The following is a 15723-nucleotide window of genomic DNA, read 5'->3' as shown; positions in this document are numbered from 1 at the left end:
CCTTACAAAACTGGAGTCGAAGAGATACCTTTGCGAAGGGTGGTGCGACATAATGAATAACGCTAATAAATGAAGGTTAACATTAAAATTTACACTGTCGCTGTCTTTGTGACAGTCGTTGTCATTGTCACTGTGACTTCCTTTGCAATTGTTAGTGTTACTGTCACCATCATTGTTTTTGTCGCTCTAATTGTCACTAATTAGTCTAATTGTTACTTGCAGTGTCTGTCACTGTCAGTGTCTCTAGCATTATCAGTGTCACTGTCATTATCACTGTTAATGTCACTGTCACTGTAAGGGTTTTTCTCTGTCTTTGTCTCTCAGTGTCTGTTACTGTTAATATCAATGTGTCTGTCCCTTTCACTGTCACTTCATTGTCACTATCTCTGTCACTATCCCCCTCAATTGTACTGTGACTTTGTCATAACTACCACCTTCACTGTCACAGTCAGTATTACCATCATTTTATTTCCTCTTTTTCTGTCACGCTGTACTGTCCCTGACATTAACAGTCTCTGCTGTCGATGTAACTCTCACTGTCATGGTGCTGCTGTCACTGCCACTTTTGCTGTCTATGCGTCTGTATCTTTCTTTGGCTCTGTCTCTGTCATTTTCACAACCGCTGTCACTGTCACTTTCATGGTCATAGTCACTGTCACTTTGGCTGACACTGACCCTGTCACTATCACTGTCTCTATCTTTGTCTCTGACTCTGTCACTGTTACTGTATCTGTTATTGTTGTTTTCACTGTCTGTGTCCCTTCCATTGTGACTGTCACACTCGGTGTCTTGTAATTGTTTCTTTATTTTTTCTAAAAAAAAGTTTTTGAGTTGCAGCAATGCAAAGAGAATGGGAACTGGAAAGGTGACCAGTACAAGCAGTATATTTCAATATGTAGTGAACTGTGTGTTATTGGGAAATTAATCCTTCGAGGCACCAGGATTGCAATTCCAAGTAAATTAAGACTAAACATATCAGCGCTTGCCCATGACGGACACCTAGGAGTCATTAGCACTCCAGCAAAACTGGATCCGATCAACTAACCCCATTGTCAGGAGGATCAAGGCAAGATTTGGCCATAAAATTTTCAGGACCATTACCATCAGAGTTTCTGTTTTGACTGTTGTAGACTACTTCAGGAGATACTAGAAAAGGGGAAGTTGTACGCTTCACGAAGAGAAAACATTCATGACCCGTAGATCACCTCTATCACTTAGAGGCATCAATGGTCCACAATTCAGGGAGAGCGTGTTTCAGCAGTTTATGGAAAGCCTCGGTATAGAGCCTTGTTACGAAAGTGCATGTACTACAACAACGACAGTAAGTTTCGTACATGTACTGCAACAGTGACTATACATACGAGAGTACACGTACTGCAATAACCTCACAACTGGACACACGAAAAGTGCCATTTAAATATTGAAGATTTGAGCCTGGTCATGGTTAAAAATTCCCAAGTAGATGATAGCTCCTTGGTCTTGATGTAAAGACCTTCCATGGACAGGATCACCGTGTCTGCGTAGCAGAAATCAAAACAAAGAGTACCATTCTCATCAGACCAATTCTGAAGCTATGTTTGCTCGAGGAAGCCGGGAGCAACTGTGTTGAATTGTTGTTCCTCTTTTGTCATCATATTATCTAAAGATCATTTCTGCTTTTCGGGAATAAAATTCTTCTTCACATAATAAAAAAGTAGCAAATTAATTGTGTAGCAGTCTTGGGTGTTTATCGAAGCTGGCTCAAGTTAATAGCGTTTTGTACACTCTTTTTGCAAAGCAACATTTTATTTACACCTTGATTGAAATTTACAGCAAAAAGTTTAGGAAAAATCTTTATCCACATGCAGATTTTCTTTCGAAGTGAGGCCATGTTTATCGGAGAATCGCGCCACAAGGACCGTGACGGAGACTGTCCACTTTATTGTACATCATAGGAGCCCAGTTAGAGACTCCCTCTACGGCTATTTCGAAGATCCAGAAATTCCCTATTTCGCTACACTAAGTAAGGACTCTTTTGTAGACTATCTATTTCGCTCTAAAAATTTCTGTATATCTTAAAGGACCCAAGTATAGACTCACTATTTACTCATGATGATAAGGTCCCTTTGAGGGACTCTATTTTACCACGTATCATAAGGACCCAAATATGGGCTGTCCTTTTCACAAAAATTGAGGTCCTTCCCTCTATTTTACTTTTCATCATTAGGACTCAGTTATAAATCCTTCATTTCACCGTAAATTATAATGTTCCTTTTTTCTTTCCTGTTTATCATAGGGTCCCTTTCAGAGACTTTTAAGTTAATTGTAGTACATTACAAGACTCTATCGGAAAATCTACTTCTCAAGTATTCCAATTTACCACAAAACATTTCAAGGCTTTTGTAAGAGACTTTCAGCAACACTTTACAATTTAACAAGGCCCCTTAACTGAGTATAAATAATCGGTCATAATAAAACAAAATTCGAAAGACATTTTGAAATCAAGAAACAAGGTCCTTAATACAGAGAGTAGTTTAGACTTCCATTGAGAACCAGGGATGCTGCAGAACTTGTTTAAGAGTTGGTCGCTGATCTGCTTCGGGATTCAACAACATGTATACAACATTCTTGACCTCTGTTTTAAAAAGAAAAAACAGATAATTATTGATTTGAGTCAGATTTTTACGGTTAGTGCCCTTAAAATCACTGCATCATCTCTTAGGAAATTAAGGGTCGCAATCTCTTGGTACTTAAGGGAAATAGTTCGAAACCCAAAGAATCTTACCCTAGGTTATCTCAATGGCCGGATTTATCTCTAAATAGTGTAAATGGAGCCATTTCATTTGTGTCGAGGCAAAGTAATTCCCTACGTCATCCTCAGCCAGCTCGGATGGCGATAACCAACAATGACCTAGTAACAGTTCTTATAGAATTTGACCGATAATTGAGGGCGAAGATGTCCGACCATCACACCAGAATTTCCGAAGATTTGTAATTCCACTAAGTGCTCGTTATGATACTGAACAATTGAAGAAAGCGATTTTAAGTGTACATTCAAACCAAACTAATACACACCTGATGAAAAGTGTTGAGGTATTCTGGGCTCCATGCTTAGGCAGTATTGTGGTTTTTCAAATGCAGAAATAACGGGTGACAACATATCGACCAAGAGGATTCCCATCGCCCATACAGTTGCCTCGCAACCGTCATATTTACTTGTTTTCATGAATTCAGGGGGCATATATTGATTCGTACCTAAAGGAAAATTATTGATTGCTAATTAGATATCAAATATAAATATAAAATTGTGGAGGTTCTACCCGTGCTCCTACATGGTCCATATTCCTGGCCTCCACTTCTGTCACGTGATGCAATGTATGATTTAATTGGAACATTATGTAATGTTATGAGATGCGAAATCGAGACTACGAATATCAGCAATGAAAAGATACTAAAAATAAAGGGGCTGGGTTCAAAGACTGAAGGGTCGTTTTGGTACAAGATCTGTCAACTGGGCTGGCCTTCTTTCTGAGATCTTAGATGTTTAGATGCCTGATTAATCTACGTTATGGGGAGTTGAGATCACTCAAAACAGATTTCTCTTACAGAACAGTTCTTACCTCTAAAGCTTTCAAAAGGCTCTTCTTGTATCTCAGATGCCAACCCAAAGTCAATCAACTTCACCTCATCATTTGTCAAATCCAGCAAGATATTTTCAGGCTTGAGGTCGCGGTGTACAACACCTTTTTCTTCGCATTTGATGTTAGCTTTTAAGATCTGAGTGAAGTATCGTCTCACTTCATCTTCTGACAATGGGTTTCCTGCGGAGTTACGGTCCTGTATGAATTCAAAAAAGTCTTTGCAGGATTCTGGTCGTTCCATAACATAACAGTAATGTTCTTCTGTAAAGATGAGTTGGTAGATTTGGATGACGTTTGGGTGACGCACTCGACTCATCAGATAAGCCTCAGCCGGGATTTCTCTTCCTCTCAGCTGTAATAAGGGAGGGGAGAGAGGATAAGACTGTTAACACAATTTAAACTTGCTTTTAATAAGTTTCAGTTACAAACTAAACGACAACAGGAGTCCGCTGATATTTTGGAGTAAGCAACTGTAATATATTTTGATGCAGCAGACAAACTGACAAACTGTTTATAAACTGTCATAAACTCTTGAGACAAATCAATATTCCGATCGCATTTTTCGGGAATGTATTGGCATCCGTGACGGTCCGCAGCCGAGATGAATATTTTTATGAACGCACCTTGACTGATGAAGGGGAAGAAAAAATTCACATAAGAAATAAACAGCTCTATGAAAACAAGACAGGCGAACGATGATTTAAATCACTGCAATTCAATATTAAATTTGCTCAAATATTTCCAATCAATCCCAACCTGCTTATATCAAACACAGAATGCAAAGTGATTTCCGGTCTTGAATCATTTTAATTTTTCCGTTTCAAAATTATCTCTCGGATGACGTTCATGGCCGCTGAAGTTCTCCCCCAGACACTACACAATAAGATTGATATTGTCATGGTTATTTCTCTGATCCACGTTGTTTAGTGGCATAAACCAAGCTTCAAATACAGAGGATAGCATCTCCACTAACATAAACTTGTACTAACCTTTTTAAATTCTTGCACAGAGCTCTTCTTTACAAACTTAAGCGCCACCTATGAAAAAGGATTTATGTGTTGTTAGATACCTAATGCATACGCGCCAAAGCCACGACCACCAGCTCCCTGGATACCACACTTCTTCCCCCTCCTTCTTTCCCTTCTAAGACGGCTTGGTTCTATTCAATTGCCAGTTGCAATTCGTGTCCTGAGTTAGAGAGGCGAAACTTTGTTAAAAGTAAGCTGTCTCGGAAAGAACACAAGGAAATAAATCTGCATTAGGTTTTGAGCTCGACCGTTTGCTCTGAGATTTAGAGCTCTTCTTGAAACCAATTTGTTTCTCATTTCAGCCTAAAGCTAAATCTAAAGAATGAGTTTACTCCTCTTTAAATTCAATACTCAGATAAGTGAGACACATACTGGTTTATCATCCGACTTGCGAGTCGCAGCAACTACTTGGCCAAATGAACCAGATCCAAGGAGTTTTCCTATCTCGTATTTCGCAAGATCAGCTGAAATGGAAGCGAAAATTTAAATGAGCAATCGATTAATTAATAAATATAAAAAGAAGTATTTAAAATTTCACTGCTATAACTATTAAAAAAGGATATTGATACGGGATAACCATTCATTTCATATATACCATTATTTAGAAAACGTTTTAAAACGAAATCAGTCGCCTGAATTTAAACAACAGCTCGCGTCGGCTTTAGCACAATTTTTTAGTAAGGGTAGGGTGAGGACGATTGGCCCTTCATCAGTTTCTTACTAGCATTTGCATTTCACTGAGCTGTCATATTACGGGAAGTCGTCATGTTTTTTCCTGACCGATGTAGGCGTCATAAAAATTGAGAGAAAGTGCCTGTGAATGTTCTTCCTCCACAAGAAAAAGGTTTATTCAGGATTTAAGGAAGGATTTAATCTCAGTAATGGGAAAAATGGAATGAACATACCATCAGAAGAGGCCAGTTCCTTGATGTAGTCAGGAGGTTCAGTATTTTTAACTTCTTCCACATAACTGCCGTAGTCTGGCTCATAACTTGGTGACCATAATGGAGAATGACAATCTTTCAACCAGTCGGGCTCATCAGGGTCCTAAGAACATAAACACATAACTGTAATGACAGCTAGAGAGAAATGCTTCAAGTCCTGGAAAAGTCTGTGGACAAAAATGGTCTCGTGTTGTTAAAATACGGTGAATTATAGAAGGTTAACGAATTGATAAAGTAGTCTGTTTCCTCCCTCCCTTTAGGGAGAGAAGGGGCTGAAATTGAAAGACTCGCTTCTAAAGCCTTTGCCACCCCTCTCCTGTTAAGAGGAATTTTCCAAATGCGAGGCAAAGCAAAGTGTACTCTGCAAACGGGATCAATCTCTATCTTAAGTTCTCTTTTCTTAAGTCATACTCTTTTTTATGGTGCCTGAGTCTTCGTTTGTCCTGGTCTCCATAGACTACAAAACTACTGGTACTTTCTTAGGCATGAAAATTTTTGAAATAGTTTGTACTTAAACTTCTCACAACTGTCTTGGAAACTGATTCAATTACAAAAATCAAACGAAACACAAGCATTTGTATCGTAGCTTTAGGCGCCCAATCAGAGGAAAACGGATAGGTAATAACCATCAGTACCGAACACTTTTTTTGCCATTCTGGCATGAAATCTAGAAGTGGATAAAAGTGCTAAATGTAAGCTTAATTATCAACCTTTTTTCTTCTTCTTTACCTCAAAAGCTTCATAATCGGGTAATTCTTCGCTGATATTGTTTTCTTGCGGTGGGTTACCCTGACGCCTGGCTTCCGCGCAGCTCGATCTTTTTCTGTTGAGGTAAAAGAAGCAACAGGGTTAATCATTGGTTGAATTACATACTATTTTCAACAAATCATTTTGTTATTTACCTTGATAACTTGTAACCGCTATCATAGCTTTCTTGTTGTCGTTTTCCGAGGGAAGCCTGTAAGAAAATAAGAAAGCAAAAATATGCTTTCTCAGTTGGTGTGAAATCGACGATTGATATTCACCTCTCGCTTTCTGATCACATAGCAATTTTCTTTTAATTAGAAGGTAATGCTGGATTACCATAGCTATTTCACTCCTTTAAGCGAGTACGCTAGATAGTACAATGTTCATTTTACCGATTGGACATTTTGATAAGTATTAAAACAAAAGTTCGAACACCCAATTAGTGAAACATTTACTTACCCTGCTCTCGTTTTCGGTTCGTTTTCTTGCAGCGAGGGGTTCACATACTGCTTTCCGCTTTCTAGAGGATCGTTCCGATTTATTTGCGATCGGATTTACATTTCCACGTTTTTCTTCAAGTAAACTCTCTTTATTTGAGACGTCTGAAGAAACTTTGTAGTCATTGCTCTTTTGCAAGTAACTAGTCTGAGGCACAATGCCTGAAAAATTGGATTTTTCCCTAAGAAGATAAAAGACATAATTCTGTGATAAAATTCTTAACTTACCTGGAGTCGTTGGGTAACCAGTTGCTAAGCGTATACGTTTCGTGGTTCATTTCACTCACAATTTTCATAATTCCTGGGAAAAAATTTCCTTTGACTGTTTTTTTTATTCATTTCTATGAGAATCGCTTTCCAATCGGTGAAACATGCTTTGCGGTTAAGCCAGAATACGGCGGAGGACGGAAGATTTTATTAGGAGTGAAACCAGTTTCTGACTTGAAAAACAGCACCGAGGTGAGCAGCAATGCTTTAGAAAACATTAAATGATTCAAATGATGTGGAGCTGCTCCATGACTTTGAAAGTTTCTCCATTTGCTCTCTGAGGAAGGTACTCAAAGCCACGGAGAAAAATGAAAGCTACGTTGGCAAAATGAACCAAATGCAGGTAGAAACTACATTGGTACGACTCTTCTGGAACTTCTACGGAGTTGTATCAAACTAAAATTTATCTATCTATATGTAACTGCTGAGGCTGTTAAAACTTTCCTATAAAATTGCTGGAGATTTTGTTCAGTCGTATAACAAAATAAGAATTTCCATAAATTTAAATTTAAAGGTTGACAATTTTTTATTTACCTCGGTGGTTGAGGACTGCAGACGAATCGTTGAATCTTCAAAAAATTCTTTAGAAACAAAGAAGAAAAATTTGATTCTTTAAGTTGTTACCCTCGCCGATAAACTACTGAAAAAGACTACAAAGAATCAAGGATGAAATCAACTTCACAAGCTGCGCTTCCGCGCGTTACTTCAAGAACTCAAACATATTCAATTAGTTCTTCTCCGCTGATCCTACGATATTTTCTAATTGTTAATTGTGTCAATACATTTCAATTAGAAAATCCTGGCAAGTTAACAACCACTCTTATTTGTTATAACTTACTTCGACCTCCTTCTCTGTCTGTTTCCTTTTACTCTCTGGAAGGGAATCAATTCCCGCTTTCCGCTTTCTAGAGTTTTTGCTCGATTTCCGAAAGGGATTTTCATTCATGTTTTTGTCTTGACCTGATCTCGCCTTCTTTGAGAAGCGTGAAGTTCTCTTAGGCATGCTCGATCAGAGTTAGTGAATCAAAAAACTCAACGTTGATTGCGATCAAATTGTGTCCGTAAATTTTTTCTGTGTTCACGGCTAGCTTACCAGTAAACAACTGGAAAATTTCCAAACGCAAGCCTTAAGACCTTTGTGACGTATTTTCTGACGTTTCGCGCGCGCTAAAAGGTACGACAGTAAGAATTCAAGGTATGACTTCATCTTTAAAAATTTTTTTTCCAAAGACCTTACACATCAATAAAACTTCTGACCAGGAGAAAAGAACTGGAAATAGGAACTGCATCTTTGAAGACATTTTCCATTTAAATTCTTTACATTTGTACCATATCATTTATAAACTTGATAGAATCTTTTTTAAACTCTTCCGACTTTAAACGTAAGAGGTAGCAAGGTGGGAATTGGAAATTAAAAGGAGGAGCCTCATTTCTAAGATTCATAACAAATATACTCAATCTTGAACCGTTCAAAGTGGCCATGACCTTAAGCCATGTAACTGATCAGGGAGTCAGGAAAACTGAGAGAGACATCATTATCCCCAGATCTCTTCCAGTTCGCCTGAGTTCCTGACTCGCCTCTCTAAACACCGATTTTCACTCACGGTCTTGAGATAATGATTCTTATGAAAGGAAATGATTAGGTAAGATGTATTTTAAGATAATTTCGTCCTCACTTTTGTGGGATTCTTGGAACTGGTAGAATCTATACTATCCAATAAACAAACAGCTTATAACGGCCATAGGCTTTGGGGCGAAACTCCAAAACCAATCATAATGCAGAACCTATCATTGACAATCACATGACAAAATGGTGGCTCAGCTGAGATGAAGTACATCTAGATTATTGTGAAATTACAGCAGTTGTACCAGCTTAATATGGTACGATTACCGTTTTCCTTCAGAAAAAAAGCTTTTTGCAAGGGATCGACAACAGCATGAAGCTTGGCTAAAGAGTAACTTTCATTTCTTGTGTCCAAATATTTCTTAGGAATCTTCGGGAGAGAAGAAGGAGTATCTATTCAAAGTGCTTGTCATTGGGGATCTTGGTGTTGGAAAAACCAGCATTATCAAGAGATATGTACATCAATTTTTCTCTGTACACTACAGAGCTACAATATCCTTTCTTTAAAGTAGATCTTAAGGAAATGCAACTCCAATTTGTTGCAAAATCGTTGTGATACTGCAATGAATGTTCATTTCACCCAAAGCTAGTGCCTTGTTTACATTGTATTTCTTCGCTGGTGTTTTAACATCTTCTTGAAAGCGAAATGTCCTTGCACTGCCTTTAATACATCAGCTATATTGACGATACCGTACACAACAGCAGTTACAAACAATATTCCTCATAACAGTTGCACTAGTTTAGGTCACTAAACTTAAAATATCAAACAACGTGTAGAAACTATACTTACAGAACGATCCCAATTGTTGTAATGCTTCTAATGAGTGACTCATTAATCAAACCTCATTTTCCATTTTATAGACACTATCCCATGGTAGGTATCTCTAACCTTATTAACTTTAACTTTGAATACATTGGTGTTGATTTTGCTCTCAAGGTCATAAATTGGGACTCAGATACACTAATACGCTTACAGCTATGGGATATTGCAGGTAGGCCAGTAGTAGATTAATACTATTGTGTTTTAGAGGTGGGGAAAGCAGTGTGGCAGAATAGTTTATGGTGCTAGATTTGAAATTGGTAGACCTCTTTGAATCCTATTAAAATCATTTCCTCTAGTGTGCCTCAGAAATAGTCCACTGATGAGGCTCCCAGAAATTTTGATCATATTTGATCTTCTTTTTAACACATTTACTGTGTCCCTAATCAACAAAAAGGTTCTTAGAACAGAAGCGCTGGAGAAATATGTCACAATATTTTTGTAATTACACATGTGAGAGACCAAAGGAGAGGTGTTTGAAATTAAAGAAAAGGGTTAGGAGACAGAAGCCTTTCAATTTCAACAATTTTTAAATAGCTGTATTTTAAACTCTATTTGAAAAAATCTACCATTTGCAAAGAGTCAACCATAGTATTGAAAGCAACTTTGGTCAAACCTTGTAATATTTTCTGATTATGTTTAATGTTGTGGAAATTTTTGTGTCTCTTTGAACAGGACAAGAGAGATTTGGTAACATGACAAGGGTAAGTTTCTTTGCCATTAATTTTGTGCTCTCCAGTTGCAAATGCAAGGGTTGCCAAAGTAGCTGATCTAAGGAGACAACTGTCAATTTACTGTTCCCCTTAAGGTTACATTAGACCTTCAGGGGTGCCTTCCAGAAAATGGTTTATATTCAGGTTGCTTTTAGTAAAACCATTGAATTCTGTATATCATCTTACAGCTTTTAAAATGTGGAATCCAAAAAAATTAATACCTATTTCCTAGATAGGTGCACATGCGCTTAGTTAAAATTTTGGTTTAGGAGGAGCACTTATTGGAAGGTGGCACTTGTTGAAGGGAGGTGCCTATCAAGAAACTATTAACCAGCTGTAATGTGAACTTAAAAAGTTAAAAATTAAGTGTCTAAAAATAGAGATTATTCCATGGGAGGTGAGCACAAATGATTTTTATTTATGAGTAGCAATACATCAAAAAAAGAAGAATGGGTGAGTGCAGTGAAAGAGTGAGTTTTTCGATGCATTGCAATGGGAGAATAAAAATCATTCAAGCACTTTCCATGGTATGATGTTTTTATTTCATACATACCAAGATTTTTACTCACTGACCAACACATTTCAAATATTAGAAGCCATTTAAGTGCAAGAGCAAATTTTATTATAAACACAGCCACACAGTCAAATCTACAACATGGTGCAATATTTAGTCTCTGTTGACAACTACATATTTTTTATTTTGTTATTTGTTTACACACTAGTTTGCCATGAGTAGGGGTGAGGGCACTTTATTAGAGTGTATGTGCTTTTTGAGCAATACATTATTTTAAAAGTAACCCATGAATCTATGCAAAAATAGAGCCTGAGCTTTTTACTCTGAAGTTTTACAGGCTTGTTACATCTCTTCAAAGAGGTTGTCAACATGTTCATGCTGACCAACGAAATACAAGCGTAAGACCCAAACTTCTTGCTAATGTGAAGTTGAAGTACATTCTCCAGTAATTTTCTATCAGCTAACTTGAACTCCCCCGTATCTTGAAGCTTTATCGGCCTGGTTCTACTGATTTTTTCATAGATTTTTTTGTTATATTTTTGGAACATTATTTTGCCCCTTAGGTTTATTACAAAGAAGCAGTCGGAGCTTTCCTCGTATTTGATGTCACAAGAGCATCTACATTTGAAGCAGTACAAAAGTGGAAGAATGATTTGGACAACAAAGTTCTACTTCCTAATGGATCTCCAATTCCTGTTGTACTTTTGGCAAACAAGGTTTTTTTCCTTCTTGTTGTGAACTATATTTGGCACATGTACCCTTGCAAATTAAATAGTAATAAATCCTCTTTGAAAATTCCTATTGATTGACACAATTACCACCTGTTAGATGGAGGTGCACAGTTAACCTTTCACTATGGCTTTTGCAATGCAATCTTCTTTTCTTGTTTCCCTGCAAATGTGTCACTCTTGAGTGTTATTGTGAGAAGCTTCTGATGTCTGAGGTTGATTTTTTATGTTTCTTTCTTGTTTGTTTGTTTGTTTGACAGTGTGATCAAGCAAGGGAAGGACTTGTCAATAATGCAAGTCAAATGGATGAGTATTGTTCTGACAAAGGTTTTATCAACTGGTTTGAAACATCAGCTAAAGAGGACATCAACATTTCTGAGGCTGCAAAATACCTTGTCCAAAAGGTATACATGGAAAATTATTTTAAAGCTCATCTGATAAGCTAATAAATTCTACAGTAATCGCATTTGGAGAACAAAACAAACTTATCAGAGGTAGGGTGGTATCTTGTTCTACAACTCAATTTTCTTTTGAGGAAAATGGACAGGAGCCAGAAGGTTAATTAACTGATCAGACTGAGGAAGCTAAAGGATTTACCCACTTGTAGTTGACTCCGAAGATAATTCAATTTTGTACACATGATCTTTTGCTGAGATTAGTGTTTTATTCTTTTCATTTTTACAGATTCTTGAGAATGAAAAAGCTCATAACTTTGAAAGCATTCCAAAGGACCCAGAAACAATGACTTTAACAAACAGTACAACAGTAACTAGTTCTCAAGAATTCAAGAGTATTCCAGCAGCTGAACCACACAAGACTGGCTGCTGTTAGCAGTTGCTGGAATGAAAATTATCTGTAATTAAAGGAGCTGTTTTGTGGTGTTTTGAGTTTTATTTTTTAATTATTATTTTTAGTGATGTAATAGATGGCCCATTTTAATACAAGACAGCCTTGTTAGTTTGTTAGTGGGCTGGGATGACTTAAGTTATAAATGACAGCATGAAAAAGTTATCTGATTTTTTTTAAGTCCACAAACCATTACACAGCTCTTTTAGGCTTGTTATGACAATTGTTTTGATAAGAAAATTTGAATAGTGATAATCATGGATTACAAAAGTGCAATTGCTCTCTACTAAGAAAATAATTATAATTGTCTTGATCTCCCAGTAATATTCAGTGAAAGGGGACTTGTGGGGTGATTTTAGGTAGTGTCCATTCAGTTGCAAAGTTGAACAAAACAATAAGTTTTAATTATGCGATATCTTGGTAATGAACTGATACAATGACAATCAGGTCAAAATGAATAGTGGAACAAGATTGGAAAAATAGCTAAATTGTTTTAGTTCACTAAGTTTCAATTGGATAAGAAACTTTCATAACTCAACATGTTGTTGATTTTGTGGTCTGTCTTTAAAAAGTAGTTTTTACTGCCACAGTTGTAAGTAGTTGCTGACCATTTGGGCTCAAAGCCTTTGCACATGAGGTGATTGGTTGACCAGTCCAAGATGGAGCCCCAACTATGAAATAGCATGGCATCATGACCAAAGCAATAAGATTATTATGTGTTCTCCTGAAATGTAGTTCAACAAAATCAAAGTTTTATATTCTTAATGAAAGACCCAGCAGTTTATAGTTAATGTGCATTTTTGAGGTGGTTAATTGGGTTTGTGTTTTACAGGCTATTATGAACATTGTAAATTGAATACTCTTCTTGAAGTCATAAGGAATTTCAAAATGAGCCAGATAAGAAACCATGCATCATTCTTTTGTAAATACAGTAATTCATTTTTATTTTGGGAAATTTTGGTTTTGTAAGCACGACGTCTCCGTTACTTAAAGCTAAAGACATGGTGATCTTGTAATTTCCAGTCAGAGGGAATTATTTCAAGCTTTAAAATGATTTTTTTATGGTGAGGTTTGGCCTATTATGTTATCAACCATAGAAAGATTTGATTTTAAAGTTACCTGCATCGCGTAGAGGTAGTCTGTAGGGTGGAAGTACTGAACTCCCTGGAATTCTCAGTAGGGTTGTGCCATGTTGTTCTGCAAATCCTGAACCCATTTCAAGCCAATATTTCATTTTCCCAAACCATTCATGGATTTAGCTTATAAAATCTACACATGCATTTAAAAATGACTTCTAACAGTTGTGTTAGAGTTTTGATCTGCAATGCTGTTATTTCTGAAGCCTCACGAAGCTTACTAGTGCCAAAGTCAAGTTTATACATTTTTCCCACATTTCTAATGTTCATTTGGAAAATTCCAAAGATTGACATGTTAATATGCTATCAAGGGTTCCTTAAAAAAACCAAAACTGAGATCAAACTCTGAAGCTGTTTTCACACCAAAGCAACCCAAAATCCAAATATTCAAGGTCAGGATATACCTCAAAGGTTATAGCATAAATTTCACCCACCCTGGTCAGGAAGTTGCACTGTACATCAGATGGCTTTATTTTATCTGAGTTACTAATTTTTTAAATATTATGTATTAAACATTACAGAAGAGACATTTTTGTGATACAGTTTTAGTACTGATTAATCCACTTTAATGATCTTTTTCTTTTCTGTGGTTTTACTGTCCAGTGTCATCTACCAAAGATGGACTTCTAGAACTAAAACGGTTTTTTTCTTTTTTTTAAAAAAGGAATGGATGTAAAGGCATTTGGCAGGGGCAGAGAAGAAATCAGTAACCAGATTTGAGAGGGGTTTTTAAACTCAGGTGTAAGGCAGAATGGGAAGGGAGGGAAGTGGTGGTATAAATCTTTGTTGACAGTCCCATGTCTTACACATCATTATAATTACCAATGCTGGAACTTCCCTTGGTGGTGAATGAACCAGTGATGCACTGATAAGTTCACTTTTGATCCTTCAACCAGTGACTAGCATTTAATTTCTCCATACAACATCACCCCTGAATCAAACATTCAGGTAAAGAGAATAAAGGAAATGGTCATCAACTATAGAGAAGCTCTGGATTATGAAGCAAATTCTCCTCATCAGCACCTTAGAGAATGTGTAAGGAACAGTATGGAGAATATCCATACCAACGTTATGGTGGAAAGGGTTAAAATACTGAAGAAAATGCATGATCTATCACAAGGAAAAAAAAAGTATTCAATGTGATGCCCTAGCATGACAGCAAGTGGTTAAGCTTTGTTCATACCTTTGTGAGCATGACCCTGACAAACAGATGTCATTTGACTCCAGCAGATAAGTTCCCTAGAATTTCAAGATTAAAGACAACACCCTGTTCTCTGCAGCCCAATCAACACTAAACACCTATACCTCACCACAAAAGATGAGTAAGTTGTCAATACCATAAGTATAGGTAATTGTACGAGGCTAACTAAAACTAAGGATAAGCATCAGGTGTTTCAGAAGTTGCAGAATTTGCCCAAGTTGGGCATATTAATCCTTTTATTTAGTGATTACTGGTTTACAACATCAAGGGCAAAATTTTCTTTAATCACAACCATTACAATTTCCTCAAATGTGATTGGTGTAGTAGCTGCTTTGTTTTTCACAAATTATTCTGTAGAGTTGTAATCAGACAGTGTAATTGGACAGTTGCTTGTAATCGGACACCTGTAATCAGACAGTTAAAGAAGCCAATCATATTTAGTCCTTTCTGTCAAATCCAACAATCACAGAATTGATCACAATAACCATAGGAAAAAACCACATCCTAAAAATGTTGGAATTTCCAAAGTTGGAGAATTTTTCCTTAGACGTTGTCTCTACTGCACATATTTGTCCTGAACATATTTTTTGTTTTTGGAAAATGTAACACTTATGATTAATTGGTAACAGGACTTTGTGTTGCCCAATTCTGTCAGTAATCACACTCTTGATTGACAAATCGGACTCCTCACAGTCATTCGATTTTGTTAATAACTCGTATGATTACTGACTGAATTGCACCCCACTCAGTCCTATTACCATTATTGATTAAGAATTTGGAAAGGCACACTGTTGTGCAATTTCATGGAACGCCATTCAGTATTTAGTTGGCATCAATGAACTGTAAAACACATGAGTCAGCTGAATGAATGATTATTTTTGTACCAAACTGCAAAAGCAACGAGGCCAGCCCTGCTAAAAAACATTAACCATCAACGAAATTAAAATACTCAAGGTAAAGTTAATCCTGTATTAATGTATTCAATTTCAAGGAAATTTGCTGAGGGTAATTACCAAAATTAAGGAAAAAAGCCCTCTG

The 15723-nt window shown here is 36.8% G+C and overlaps 2 protein-coding genes across 2 annotated transcripts; one reads left to right on the top strand and one right to left on the bottom strand.

Moving 5' to 3' along the window:
- Positions 1-1966: 1966 nt before the first annotated feature.
- On the bottom strand, positions 1967-8106 carry LOC113678728 (serine/threonine-protein kinase pim-2-like). Its single transcript, XM_089181938.1, has 11 exons — positions 7942-8106; positions 7638-7684; positions 6799-7018; positions 6495-6550; positions 6322-6415; positions 5554-5695; positions 5021-5112; positions 4610-4657; positions 3600-3972; positions 3055-3234; positions 1967-2614 (listed from the first exon to the last, which is right to left on the bottom strand). Exons 1-11 carry the CDS (start codon positions 8104-8106, stop codon positions 2514-2516), a joined length of 1518 nt encoding a protein of 505 aa, XP_089038064.1. The 3' UTR covers positions 1967-2513.
- Positions 8107-8878: 772 nt separating this feature from the next.
- On the top strand, positions 8879-14013 carry LOC113678697 (ras-related protein Rab-38). The gene is made up of 7 exons (XM_089208811.1): positions 8879-8984; positions 9094-9221; positions 9643-9719; positions 10223-10251; positions 11338-11490; positions 11763-11906; positions 12187-14013. Exons 1-7 carry the CDS (start codon positions 8982-8984, stop codon positions 12331-12333), a joined length of 681 nt encoding a protein of 226 aa, XP_089064937.1. The 5' UTR covers positions 8879-8981; the 3' UTR covers positions 12334-14013.
- Positions 14014-15723: the final 1710 nt, after the last annotated feature.

The sequence above is a fragment of the Pocillopora damicornis genome, chromosome 1 (genome assembly GCF_964200805.1).
Source record: "Pocillopora damicornis chromosome 1, jaPocDami1.2, whole genome shotgun sequence".
Taxonomy (NCBI): domain Eukaryota; kingdom Metazoa; phylum Cnidaria; class Anthozoa; order Scleractinia; family Pocilloporidae; genus Pocillopora; species Pocillopora damicornis.
The sequence above is the reverse complement of the archived record's forward strand: the minus strand, read 5'-3'. Positions and strand labels throughout refer to the sequence as shown.